General features: G+C 34.8%; 1 protein-coding gene across 4 annotated transcripts; it reads left to right on the top strand.

Annotated features, from left to right (window-relative positions):
* Positions 1 to 374: 374 nt before the first annotated feature.
* elavl1a (ELAV like RNA binding protein 1a) lies at positions 375 to 10,602 on the top strand. 4 transcript variants are annotated; one of them, XM_048164810.1, is made up of 8 exons: positions 445 to 530; positions 3,608 to 3,620; positions 3,762 to 3,821; positions 5,738 to 5,915; positions 6,364 to 6,467; positions 6,959 to 7,112; positions 7,205 to 7,430; positions 9,247 to 10,602. In XM_048164810.1, exons 3-8 carry the CDS (start codon positions 3,786 to 3,788, stop codon positions 9,569 to 9,571), a joined length of 1,023 nt encoding a protein of 340 aa, XP_048020767.1. In that variant the 5' UTR covers positions 445 to 530; positions 3,608 to 3,620; positions 3,762 to 3,785; the 3' UTR covers positions 9,572 to 10,602. The 4 variants fall into 4 exon arrangements, with proteins under 4 accessions (XP_048020768.1, XP_048020766.1, XP_048020767.1 ...); XM_048164809.1 differs by lacking the exon at positions 3,608 to 3,620 and having other exon boundaries at positions 393 to 530; XM_048164811.1 differs by lacking the exons at positions 3,608 to 3,620; positions 3,762 to 3,821 and having other exon boundaries at positions 375 to 530.
* Positions 10,603 to 14,386: the final 3,784 nt, after the last annotated feature.

Below are 14,386 nucleotides of genomic sequence, written 5' to 3'. Positions count from 1 at the left end.
AGTAATGATGCTGAAAATTAAAGAAATTGCATTTTAAAATATTCCAATTTTAAATTGTAAAAATATTTAACAATATTACTTTTTTTTGCTGTATTTTGGATCAAATAAATGAAGCCTTGGTGAGCAGAAGAGACTTATTTTAAAAACATTAAAAAATAATTTTAAAAAAAATTGACCGTTAAGGTATATTTCATTGTTATGAATTATTCTTATATCATCCATTTCACGTTTTTTCTAAATTACACTAAATTATGTTTCTTCACAATACCTGTCCTAAGAATATTTTATATGTACGCACGTTTTATTTTGTACAATAAATCTGATAACATCGAACAAAAGGTCTTATTGTATTAGTGACTGTTGATCTGAATGGATGATGAAAGTGGGCGGGGCTTAGACTTCCGCTTCCTCGACGTAGCTCCATTGTGGCGTGTTTTCTGTGTCACGAGAGCGCAGCGCCAAAAAGCCACGTTCTGCTAAAGCTCCGCGTGCATCCATTCTACTGCAGAATCGGAAAGACGTTGAAGTTGGTAAGACGCCATTAAAATATTCAAACGTATGATTTTTTGTACTATAATGCATTTAAATTGATTTATTATGATCTAGTAACGGTTATAAATCTGTTAGGTGTTTGAGGCCTTGCTTTATTTGGGTTAGGCCCCTTAGCGCAGCCTGCTCGAGTTTGAATCGAGAGTTGTATGGGATTTAGCGAGCGAGTCATCGCGAAAATAAGGAGACGGTGTGTGGGGAGCGAGGCCTCGTGTTGTGTGGTATTTCAATGTCGGACTTATTTTGAATCGCTGATTCTTTACAAACATGCAGTGTAATGCCGCGAGGTTGTTGTTGTTCTGTAGCTACGATACGAACCGTAACAATGGCGAGGTAATCTAGACCCGCATGAGTGATGTCCCGCTGCTGTGAATTTCACGCCCCCACGACTAGGCAGAATTAAAAATGTCCTTTATTAACAGAATTTTATAACAGAATCATGAATAGTGTAGTCAGTATTTATGATAGTAGTACATTTTTTTTATAAGTTAATACGCTCAACCGCTCGTAAAAATGCAAAATTTTGTCGTGGCTGAATGAAAATCATGAGATGTTTGAAATGAAACGGATCTCTTGTCCATCACTTGGTTGTAAAATGTTGCATCAAATTTATTTTATAAGTTAGACGTAGTTAAGGTTCGGGTTAATCAGCCATTTTGTGTCAGAAAAGGTTTAACCTATTACTAATTTGGTGACACTTTACAATAAGGTTTATTAGTTTACATGAACTAATAATAATGAATTGCACTTCTGCAGCATTTATTAATCTTTGAATGTTAATTTCAACATTTACTAATTAAGTGTTGTATTAACATTAGTTAATGCACTGTGAACTAACATGAACTGCTGTATTTTTATTTAATGTTTACAAAGATTAACAAATGTATTACTCATGGTTAGTTCATGTTAGGTAATACATTAACTAATTTTAACAAATGAATCTTACTGTAAAGTGTTACCATTACTTTTAATTGTGCAGTCCAAAATAGATTAACAGAATTAGGTTTTATGCCATGTAGATTTTTTTTATTTTTATAAACCCTCTGGCGTACTTCGTTTGGGGTCTCTGGAGAGTAACTATATATAATATATAATAATTTTTTAAAACAAATTTTAAATAGGTTTTTATGCAAAAACAGCGTTTTATGTAAAATTGTCTTTATAAAAGAGACCCACATTTCTAACTTTCATTAATGGGGATAACATTGATAATTTGACATGGTTTAGTGTAAGATTTTTGCCCATCTTTTGAAAAATTCAGTTTTAAAAATAAAAAATTATCACTTTTACCAGCAGATGGCTGCAGAGCTCCACTATTTGCTATTTGACTGACTGAAAGACATCTTTTCACAAGTTTTTTTCAGTTGGATTCATATCTAAATATTTTGAAATCTCAAATATAACAGTAAAAAAGATTTTGTTGTCAAAGTTTAACTTTTTTTTTTTCTACTGAGAATTTTTTTTTTTTTTCAATAATGTTACATTTATGATTAGAATCAAACCTGAACAAGATGTTGCAAAGAAAAGTCGTTAGTTTATCGTTTATTTCAGTCATCTGTTGTTCATATAATTCTACAAATTTAATCTACACTTCAAAACTGACTGTAACAGAACAAAAACGAACAGTTTTTACATATTTGGTACAAATACACGACATGAACATCAAAATGCAATGAACTGAACAGCAATAACAAATCAGCAAGCACATGTATTCTGTCCAGTACAAATTTTTTTTAACTTTGACAAAAAGTAATTTGTATTGTTATAATTGTGATTTCATAATATTTAGATATGAATCCAATTGAAAAAAAACTTGTGAAAAGATGTCTTTCAGTTAGTCAAATAGCAAATAGTGGAGTTCTGCAGCCATCTACTGGTAAAAGTGATAATTTTTTACTTTTAAAGCGGAACTCAGTAAGATTTGCGAAGCTCCCCCTACAGTTTCCTTCAGTGAATCACACTGTCTTAAATACTCCAAGCGCAGCTCTGGACTACAACGACTACAACGCTCACCAGCGCAGTAGTTTTGCAAATACAGTACAAGAAAGAGGAGGTGGGTAATTTGCAAATACAGTACACTCGATGGAGGTGGGTAATTTTCGAATTTGTCTTATAAAGTCATAATATATACATTGTTTTTGAATTACCGTAAAGCATTTTGTCACACTCGCGTGACCGTGAACATGAGGCGAGATTGTTTCGGGTCGGCACAGCTCAACTTGCAAGTGCTGTTTTCTGGCGTAGACGTGCCAGAGGGGGTTAGTGCTCGCCTCAAACACACCACTACAAGTCAATTAACCATCATAAAAACTATTTAAGAAGGTAAAAAAAGTTACTTAGTTCTGCTTTAAAACTGAACCATGTCAAATAATCCATGTTATCCCCATGAATGAAAGTTAGAAATGTGGGTCTTTTATAAAGTGAATTTTACATAAAAAGCTGTTTTTGTATAAAAACATTAATAAACAGAGTAAAATTACATTTGTTTAAAAAAAAAAGTTGTTACAAAAATCATTTTGTTGACTGGGTTCTCCAGAGACCCCGAAGGAGTGTTATGAGTGTTACTTTTTTTTTTTTCACACTAACATTAAAAACAGATGATATTCCAATTAAAATATATATATATATATATATATATATATATATATATATATATATATATATATTTTTTTATTATTTTTTTATTTTTATTTATTTATTTTTTTTTTTTTGTAGATCTAGAAAGTGTTAACCACCGTACAAAGTTTCATGCCATTTGGACAAATTTTTTATTTTTTTTTATTTTAGCAAACATCATTTGTACTCAAAAAGAACATCAGAGGGTTAAAGGGATTTAAAAAAAAAAAAAAAATGCAACATTATACATTTTTGCTTTTGAACTCTTAACTACATATGTAATTGTTTAATAATTGGTGTTTTCTTTCCATTGTACAAAATCAAATATACATATGAAATCTAATATTTGTGAAGGCAGAACAGATTCAAAGTGAGGTGCTAAAAATACACGCTGAAATTACACCAGTCTTAATGGCAGATGGTTGTTATTCTTTTTCCACAGGTTATATCAGAAGGTGGCTCATCTTATCTTTTTGCCCTTTTATTTTAGTTTATTTATTTTACTCTGAACCCCCCAAACCCGCCTTTGCCTTCCCTACCACCCCTTTTCGTCAGCGTGTATTTTTATTACCTTATTTTGTTTTTGGTATCTTCAGAGTTGGGATCTGTGACGGCTCTTCATGGCAGTCAGAAGGGGACACGTTAGATACTTAAAAGTGAGTAGAATTTGCGTCCATCAGGGACTGAATGTGGATTTTAAAAATGATCTGAGTCAGTAGTGTTTAGTGCTTGTAGGCTGTTTTCGTCCATGTAGTGCTGTAGCCTGTGTCAAGCGAGTAGTACTTGAGGTTTAATACTGTCATCTGAGGTAGACCTTTCACTAGATGCACTAGACATATTATTAGGTGTTGCATAATGTCAGCTGAAGGTATCTGACCTGGCAAATGCTGCAAAGTTTAACCATGTTTATAGGGACCGGCTCGCGATCGAAGCGTTCGGATAGAGTGTGGCCGGGATTGTCTGAATGATTCAGACCACATTATCAAAACCTCCAATGATGGGCTGTGGGAGGAACAGTATTAATGCCTGTTTGTTTCAGCCTTGAAGGTTGACTGGCTACCCATGTGGAATACACAATAAGAGCTCTCTTCTAACATGAATGCCGCACTGTCCGATATCAGAATAATTATGGTGACCGCAGTGTTTACTTCCTTCATCTTCACCTAAAATGCCTCGAAGGGTTTAGACATCCAGGAACCCCCTTTTTTTTTTTAAATGTACACTACCATATTTTATTGGTTTTGTGTTGAATAAATTGTGGTCGTGCAGTTTCAGCTAGACTCCATTGGAGGCAGTGTTGATCATAGAATGAGTTGACAATTAGATACATGTCCTTTTGCTTATAGTTGTTACTTTATTTTACTGTTAGCTTGGTACATATTCTTATCACTCATAGTTAATCTTTGTGGTATGATGAACTTTCATATTTGGTGATTAAAAACACTGGTTTAGGTATAGATAACGTATTAGAGATGCTCCGATGCTAAATTTCTCTACCGATTATTCAGAGTGATATGTGCCGATACCGATAGTTTGGGGGTTCTGCCTTTTATACCTTCTTTTAAATTAATGATGATTTCATTATAATTAATAATTATATTTTTAATTATTATATTTTGAAAGAAATGCAAGTAACTTTATTCTCTCTATTTTATCAACTTGTTTCAGAGTAACTGGTATCAGTTTTAAATAAACTCATTACTCAAATTAATGTTAACACCCATTAACTAAATTCTGAAGATTACATTAATGTTTCTTAACTTCATGAATGTTATTAATTCATATTACTATTAATATTAAACATCAAACTGGCTTCTTAGCATTTTCTTTATGCAAAGCCCAAATGCGGTGCACTCTTTTGATTGACAGGTTATATCAGCCCTGACTATTGGCTGTTTTTAAACTGTCGGCTGATAGTGTGAAAATTTGCTTTTATCTGCCGATTATTGGCTGATATATCGGTGCATCTCTATTACATATTAAGACAAAGGTGAAGTATTGTCTGAAAGGGTTTTTTGTCAGTAGCTGACTTGGTGTTATTTGTTCATTTGTGTCAGGTACAATGGAAATGCAGCCAAACAAGTGTAATTAATTAAATATCTGTGTCAGTGGGGGTTTCTAACTAATCGAGGCATTTTGAAGTCATTAGAGGAACTGTCTTGTTAGATGTTTCAATTATTTCTTTTCTAGGCAAGAATGTAAAACCCTTAATTCACAAATTAGATTCTTTTCTGTCTTTTAAAATGACAGTGAATGCTCCATTATCAATGAAAATATAGCCTTTAAGTGTGTAAGAATATTGTAATCTCCCACAAATGTTTTTTTATTTTAATTTTCTTTAATTGCGTGTTTGTCGTTCTGTTACTGGCTTGCCAGCTGTAGTAATTGAAAATGTTTTCAGCAAGATCTAGGCCTAATTTTTAGGCTTTCTACACATGCAGGCACAATAGCAAGTAACAATTAACACTAAAAAGAGTTGGCATTAAATATTCAATACTGTCCAATTAAACTTTTATTGGCAAAAATGTATAATCCTCACAGAAACCTTCTTTTTTTAAAATTATTTCTATAGGAGGTCTATGACATGTCGAACGGTTACGAAGATCACATGGCCGATGAGCCTAAAGATGCCAAAACAAACCTCATCGTCAACTACTTGCCTCAGAATATGAGCCAGGATGAGCTGCGGAGTCTCTTCAGCAGCATTGGGGAGGTGGAGTCTGCTAAACTTATTCGTGACAAAGTAGCAGGCAAGTATTTATCTGCACTTGACACACTGGTTTCAAATCAGACACATGAAAAATTAATGTTGAGAGGAAGATGTGAGAAAATATTGTTTGTCTTTGTTGGTTTAGGGTTGTAGTGTCTTTATTTTGCAGGGTTTGCATATAGCCATGATGTCAATTTAAGAACAAAATTAATTTAAGTGATTTGCGCTTTTGGACAAAACTCTGAAGCACTGGAAGTGTTTCTTCACAATTCAGTGTTGACAGAGGAAAAAAAAAAAAAAACTACATATTTTTAGTTTCCTTTCTCAGGCCTGTCCCAAGTCAACGTGGATTTATTTGTTTGTTGGCATCAATTTTTCCCCCCAGAAGTTTAACATTTGATAGTAGGATGTTTTTTTCCTTTGTATTTGGAACGTTTCAACTTTTTTTTGTTTTGTTTGTTTTATTGTTTTCCTTTTTTTTTCTCTAGGCCACAGTTTAGGGTACGGATTTGTTAACTATCTTAACCCTAATGATGCAGAAAGAGCAATCAGTACTCTCAATGGACTGAGACTACAGTCTAAAACTATCAAGGTAATGTGACAAAAGGTGCTCCTGTGTAACGTTAAATTGTGTCATTGCTTCAGATCACCGGTTGTGAGAACAAGGCAGCGAGAACAAAGTAAAGTTGTTGTTGGAGTAGAATTGCTCAGAGCTGATGGAATCTTGGTTGTGGCCTTTTTATCAGGCTTTTCAATATTTAGATTCATCTATTTAAAGATTTATTTTATTATCTATGGTTTTCAGGTTGCAAGCATGTTGCTTTAATGCTGTTTGAATTCTATATGTTAGTTTTTACAATTATTTTTCTATTAACTTAAGTATTTGTAAGTAAAGGACCCATGGTAAAAATTATTTTTTTTGGTTGGTGTTCCCTATTTGAAAAGAATTTACCATTTTGAAAATTTACAAAAATTGAAAAATCTAAGTTTGTATCTCCTTTTGTTTTTTAAAATTTAGCATAGCCGTAGTTTATTAAGAGATTTCTTCTCAATCTGATCTTTTAACTTTGCTCTCTCTGACAGGTGTCATATGCCAGGCCAAGCTCTGACACCATAAAGGATGCCAACCTTTACATCAGCGGGCTGCCTAAAACAATGACGCAGAAGGACGTAGAAGAAATGTTTACACGTTATGGCAGAATAATCAACTCCCGTGTCCTCGTCGATCAAGCATCAGGTTGGTAGATGAGCAAAGTTGTTTGTGACACCTGGAATGTCCTGTAAACTAGTGTTTGTATTCAAGCGCTCCCTGTTTTATCCTAATTGCAGGACTCTCTCGTGGTGTGGCTTTCATTCGGTTTGACAAGAGGGCAGAGGCAGAGGACGCAATTAAGGACTTGAATGGGCAGAAACCGCCAGGCGCCGCAGAGCCCATCACTGTCAAGTTTGCCGCCAGTCCCAATCAAGTGAAAAACTCACAAATTATTTCCCAGATTTACCACACACAGCCTCGCCGCTTCGGGGGGCCCGTCCACCACCAGGCCCAGAGATTCAGGTGATTGTCCAAGATTGAATTTCTCTATGTGCTTGGTTAGTAGGGGTTAAATGGATCGTAGTTTATCCATACGGACCAGGCACCACGGTTCGTCACGCATGTGAGTCGCGGATTAATAGCAAGTTTAATTACCATAGAGTGAAATTTTATGCCGTATTGTTCCGAATATAAGACAACCCCCCCACCCTTTTTCAAGATGTACCTTTTAGAAAGCGTCTTTTTGAAGACCAAATCTTGTATCTTATAAAGCAAATGCTTTTATTTGGAAAATAATTTTCATATTGCATATTTTTCATTTTATTTTTTGTATTGAAAGTATGGTAAATACTCCGTCTTGCGTTTTAAAATTGTGTATGGGGGAAGTTTGGTCCCATCAGCGGGACAAGCAAACATGTCACACTGCTCTTAGATGGTAAGCTTTTCTTAAATTGATAGCATTTTAAAAAAAAAAATGCTAAAATTGCGCTCAGGATCTTCTAACATTACAATCTAACACCACCGCAATTTCTTGGCACACTCGTTTTATTGTTGCGGGTGTATTATTGACATGTAAAGTCTAGACCCTGAATATAAGACGAACCCTTTTTTTCCAGATGCATTTCTAAGAGAAAAAAATTCTTATATTCAGAACAATATGGTAATTTGCACACGTTTTGTCTTGCCCGTTTACACGTTTAATAGATTTTAAACCATTCCAGTGCTAGAAGTGGCAAAAGAGAACTTAATTCAGCACTCTCTCGCTGTTATATTTACGCACAGCCACACACCCGAATCACACGCACACATAGAGAGGCGTGTTTCAGATAGAGTGCAAACTCTGAATTGATTCCTCTTGCGTGTCTCCTTGCACTTAAATGGACACATACACACACACACACACAAATGTCAAAATACCTATATCGGCAAGTATTCTCGTAAACGCAGTCGGTTATGTCCTAAGTGAACGTAAACAGCTGAGGAAATTCAGATGTGTATCATTATATTGGATCTGTGCATTAGGTCTTAAAGTGACAGCAGCCTATAAATACCTGTTGTTGTCTGTCATTAATGTTAATCAGCCAAGAAAAAACAGCTTTAACACAGATTAATCTATATTAAATTTATACAGTGAACACTATAGTGTTGTTTTGCCTTGAAATTATTACATTTAGACCTTATTTTATATGTAATTTTGTTATATTGTATATATTCTTGTGTACATGTTTTAATTTTGTTCACTTGCCTTTTATTAGTTAGGCAAGTACTTTTTTGCTGTGATATCAGAGTACTTAAAGTGTGCTTTAATAAAAGGAAAGCAAAGTTACTCCCACACCCTCAAAATATTTTTCTCACTGATCCAAAAATTGATCTCTGTAATATGATCTGAACCGTGAGTTTTGTGTTCTGTTTAACCACTATTGGTTAGCATATTGCTCTTAAAGTCGGCATGATATTTGTCTTGTCTTCCCTATTGTGACGTATATCTGGGTGAAACTGTTTCTCGAACAAGAAAAACTGTAGGGGCGGGACTTTATTTAATCTTTCAGCAGTTGAATTGAATATTTGTGGTTTGCTATTGCTGTGATGTCACTCATATGACAATTGTCCCGCCCTCACACCAATAAACGCGCCATCAGAGAAATGTCGCTGCAAGTGACACATGAATTTAAAAAGTAATGATGCACAGATAAATCCTTTATTAAATACAGCAATATTTAATTTAAAAACAAGAATTGTCATTTTGGATTTCATGGTGGCTTTTAAAACATTTCTTTCAGTTCCTAAAATGTGTGTCTCTGATGAACTCTTCCTAAATTATGCTATTTCCTGTCTTCAGGTTCTCTCCTATGAGTGTAGACCACATGAGCGGCATGTCTGGCGTTAACATGCCTGGAAACTCCTCGTCAGGCTGGTGTATTTTCGTTTACAACCTGGGCCAGGATGCAGATGAGGGCATTTTGTGGCAGATGTTCGGGCCCTTCGGCGCCGTCACAAATGTCAAAGTGATCCGTGATTTCAACACCAACAAGTGCAAAGGATTTGGGTTTGTTACCATGACAAACTATGAAGAGGCAGCCATGGCTATCGCCAGCCTCAACGGCTACCGCCTCGGGGACAAGATTTTACAAGTGTCGTTCAAAACAAGCAAGTCGCACAAGTAGAAAGCAGGGTTGCCAGGAAAATGAAGGAGAGGGTTGTTTTCTGCGAAGCCTCAGAAATTGGCGCAGTTTTGAAAAAGAAAACTATTATTTTTAGTGTAATCAAGTCTTTGCAAATGTTCACGTTTCGCAGTCTCGTTTAGACAGTTTCTTTTAAGATTCAAGCTGTTGGATGCTTCAAATGCAAGTGTTTTAGGCGTTCTGGTTTATCCCAATATTTGACCAATAATGCGTTTAATACAAATTTGTCTCTGATGTTAGCCTGATATTGTTGCTATGTGCCATATGTGGTCGGACACCTCGTTCACCAGATGCTGGATTTAAAACTCAGATTTTCGTCTTTCTTTTGTCAGAATCTACATCCTACATAGCTCTTCAGTATTTACGATGCCTTAATTTGATGTCATTTTTCCACTTTGCCCTCCAATAATGTAGCACTTTTTGATTTGGCAGGAATCTCATCACCCATCTCACAACAGTTCATTTGTTTATTAAAGTCTGAGTTTTAAATCCAGCATGCTGAGTGCTTCTTAGAAAAGAGGTAATGGCAAAGGAAATGAGGGGAAAAATCTTTAACTAACTTGTTAATCGTTTGTAAGGGACCCTCTGAAAAGACTGATAACTAAGAAGGACCAAAGACATGAATGGAAGGTTTAGTTTTCCCGGACAGAGGTGCAGGTTGCACATCCCTAAGAATATTCCAAAAATATTTGGACATCTGAATACTAGGTACTGAGTATTTATGTAAAATGTAATCACATTTGAGCATCAGCATCTTGTTTATGGTTTGCGTTTTCTTTTGTTTTTGTTTCTCTAGGCTAATACATACTTCAAGTTTAGTTTGTTTATTTGAAAATGGATATCCAGTACTAATGCATATGCTTTTTAAGACTGCCTTGTGATATTTGTGTTCTGTTCTTTTTCGTTTTTTTTTTTTCTTTTCTTTTTTTTTTGCTTTTGTGTTTACTTTTGAAACCTTTCATTTTGTTTCACATGGCATTTACAATCATTAAATTTTATTTTGTTTTGCTCAACTTTTTGTTTTGTTTCTTTATTTTATCTTTTAATTAGTTCTTTCATTTTGTCCATTAATAGTCAACTCTAGACACATTTACAGATGCAGACAGCTGAATATTCAAGGCCCGTTCACACCAAGAATAACTATATTAGTGCCCAGCGGACGACAACGTTCTGTTTATTCTAAGCGTGTGCAGTTTTGTTGTCTTTAAACACTTGGGCTTTCTTTAAAGTCAGGTAGATTCTGATTGGCTGTCAATGTTTTTATCGTTTATCAGATGGTACAGATGTAACAATGCCCTCATTTCGCGATTCGATACATATCACGATACTGAACTCACGATACGATATTATTGCGATACTTCAAGACATATGGTAAAAGGTTAACAAAAATTGAACTTGATTTGAACACTAAAGTTGGTATTACATTGGGGATGAACCTGGTGCTGGTAACCCAATGCACAGGACAATGTTGATACCAGAATAAAAATATTCATGATTCTGAAGTTAAATACAGAAAAATATGCATATGTTTGCACTCTGTCATTAACTAGATATATTTAAAATAATGTAGGCCACTTTTTACTGGTAACACAAGACATTTGGCACAAATACTCCCCCATTGCATGATTATACATTATATTATACATTATTTATAATAGTTCAATGTAGTACTGACACTAACTCTGAAAAACTTGAATTTTTTTCCTCACACAGTAGTTTTCATTTTGGGTGAACTATACACTATATATATAATATATATATATATATATATATATATATATATATATATATATATATATATATATATATATATATATATATATATATATATATATATATATATATATATATATATATATATATATATATATATATATATATATATATATTGTCACTATCCATGATACATATTGTTGCATTTTTGTATTGCGATATTGTGATACGATATAGTTACACCCCTATCAGATGGAAAAAAGTTGTTCTGAAAGTGATTCTAGCGATATTGTTTGTGTGTCATTATTATAGTTGTGGTGTGGTACTCTGCTATTTTATATTGCGAATAATTTTTAGAACTATATCGTTAAAGTATACTTCACTTTATGGCTGACCAATATATCGCATGCGATTGTCGCGCATTTCGCCGGTTCCCTGATTACCGCTAAATCGCCATCACCTGCGATATGAACGCGATATTGCGTAGCTTGTCAGTGATCTACGGCTCTGTCTATTAAATGGCGCTCCATTTGAAAGCAGGTGATGGCGATTTCGCGGTAATCAGGGAACCGGCTTTACTGACGAAATGCGCGTGACAATCTCATGCGATATATCGGTCAGCCCTACTTCACTTTATGCGTATGCGTAGGTCAGCATACAGTGTGCGTGACGCAAATTTTGTCTGTGTGTACTGTACGGGCGCCGCCAGATTTTTGTAACTGTACGTACTTGTGTATATATATATATTAGTGGTGTGACGAGATCTCGTGAGACTAAAGTGTGACGAGATTTCTCGTCGAGGCGAAAAGTAGTCTCGTGATGTTGCCATGACAGAGTGTTAGGATGATTAGGAAAGAATATGCCACCGCTACGTTTACATTACGCCTCCACTGTCCTTTTGCTTTGTGTTTAAATAAAAAAACATTTAATTAAGTTGGATAACGGTCGCCGCCGCTCCATATTTAAAGAGTATGTGCGATCGCGCGCATTCAAACGCGATTTCAATACCCCGCATTTTGAAAGCGGCTCCCTGATGAATACAGATATCTCTCAATATGAAAGCTATTTTAGGCTGGGCAGTGTAATTGTAACCATCTCTTAGCTCTGTATCAAAGAAAAAGTTGGTCTTATTTGCACTTTGAATATTGAGAGGGTGCGATTATGGTTGCACTTATTGTAAAGTGTTACTATAAAAACGAACTTGTCTCGTCTTGTGAACTCAATCTCGAGTCTCGTCTCATCTCGTGAGATACCCGTCTCGTCACACCCCTAAAATATATATATATATATATATATATATATATATATATATATATATATATATATATATATATATATATATATATATATATATATATATATATATATTTATTTATTTATTTTTTTGCAGTAATTAGCTTATCCACAAGGTGGCAGCCTTGCCCTGGGGGCGTCGATTCACAAGGTAGTCAAGAAAAAACTGCATAAACGGAACAGACCGGAACGCATGCAAGCTACAGCGACAATGGAGGCCTACATAGATGAGAGATTGTGTGAAGAGGTTAGAAAGTACCCTCATTTGTACAACTCGTGGCGAGAGATTGCTCAAAACTGCATGCGTCGAACACCTGTGTAAGCGTACGAGTCAAATAAAGTATACTTTGAAAGGCTGTGTTTTTGACTGTGTGAGTACACTGGCGTACACGTAAAAAAAACAAGTATACCCTGGGCTTCATAGTTATCGTCCTTGGTGTGAATGGGTCTTCAGTCCACATAGACCTCATGAGAAATACTAAATTACCACATTTCATGGTTTTCATTTTAAGTATGAGATCTTTAGTATTTGTTTTTCAGGCATCGGACCAAATCGTAAATATACAATCTTACGACGGTTGACTTGTTTGATTTGGCCAATGGAGTGCCATTTATTTTGCCTTTCACAGTGGTTCATATTCAACATTTTCCAGTGGTTTTCAGCTGTAGTTCTCATTGAGTGGTGGGGAAGATAGAAACAAATAGAAACTCAATCTCACAATTGTACAGTCATGCACCTCTGGAGGTCTTCCAAATATTAGTTTGTAAAACCCCCACATAGGTTCATCTGTAGTTAGACAAACCATGAATTTCCCTCTTGTGTAGATATTGATCACTTTCAGCACAGACAGTTCTTAGGCTCCCTCTGCTACAAGACTTAAGGTTGGTATTGTGTGTGTGTGTGCATATATTTATATTATTGGTGACTGACATTAAGCCTAATCTTAAGTGTTTTTGTACAGTAACTCACTGTATTTCGTCAGGTTTGTAATAAGCAGCAGTTTACTATACTTGCATCTCCTGTTACTTCATGGTTCATGTGAACCTCTTAGCAGCTTTATAGCCACTGTTGGTTACACATAATTTATATGAAACACTTGGCATTCTCTTTTTGTGCACGTTTTGGCATATGTGCAATATTGAAAAGTGATTCGTAATGATTAGTAGTTTAATTATTATAGCAACCGTTTCCCTGTCCATCTTTTTTGATATCCTGATGTTTAAAAAATTAAAATCGCCCAATGTTTTAGAGTCAACTGAGATGCCAGTTGTAAGAAATATCAAGTAGAATTTACTGGATGGTTGCTCGTTTAAGCCTTAATTTATGTAGAATATACTGGAAGATTATTGAATGGTGGAATTATTTATATAGCTTATTGTGTATGGTTTTATGTGTTGATATTGATGAGTGTCTTAATTTTTTTTAAAAACTTTTTGGTTCTACAGTGAACATCTGTTATGAGCTACTGTCTAACATGTAGTTGTGAAATAAAATATTGGGCATCATTGCAAAATCTGAAAATTTGTGTCATGGTATTAGTGAACATAAGTAGATATAGAAGTGTAATTTTTGAAAATTTTGTTTTAGGCAGTATTTTCCACTTTTTTTTTTTTTTTTGGTTCAAGTGTGTAGCCTAATCGGTCAATAGGGGGCACTGCAGCGATCAAATACGAAATTGCTGATAACTCCTAGGCCGCTTGTCTTATACAGTTGGAATCATTTGCTCAAGAAGGACAAAACGTATATCTCCAATTTAATTTCCGGTATATGAATTTTTCACAATTTTGAAT

This window comes from Megalobrama amblycephala, linkage group LG17 (assembly GCF_018812025.1).
Source record: "Megalobrama amblycephala isolate DHTTF-2021 linkage group LG17, ASM1881202v1, whole genome shotgun sequence".
Classification (NCBI taxonomy): domain Eukaryota; kingdom Metazoa; phylum Chordata; class Actinopteri; order Cypriniformes; family Xenocyprididae; genus Megalobrama; species Megalobrama amblycephala.
This window is presented reverse-complemented; position numbering and strand designations above follow the sequence as displayed.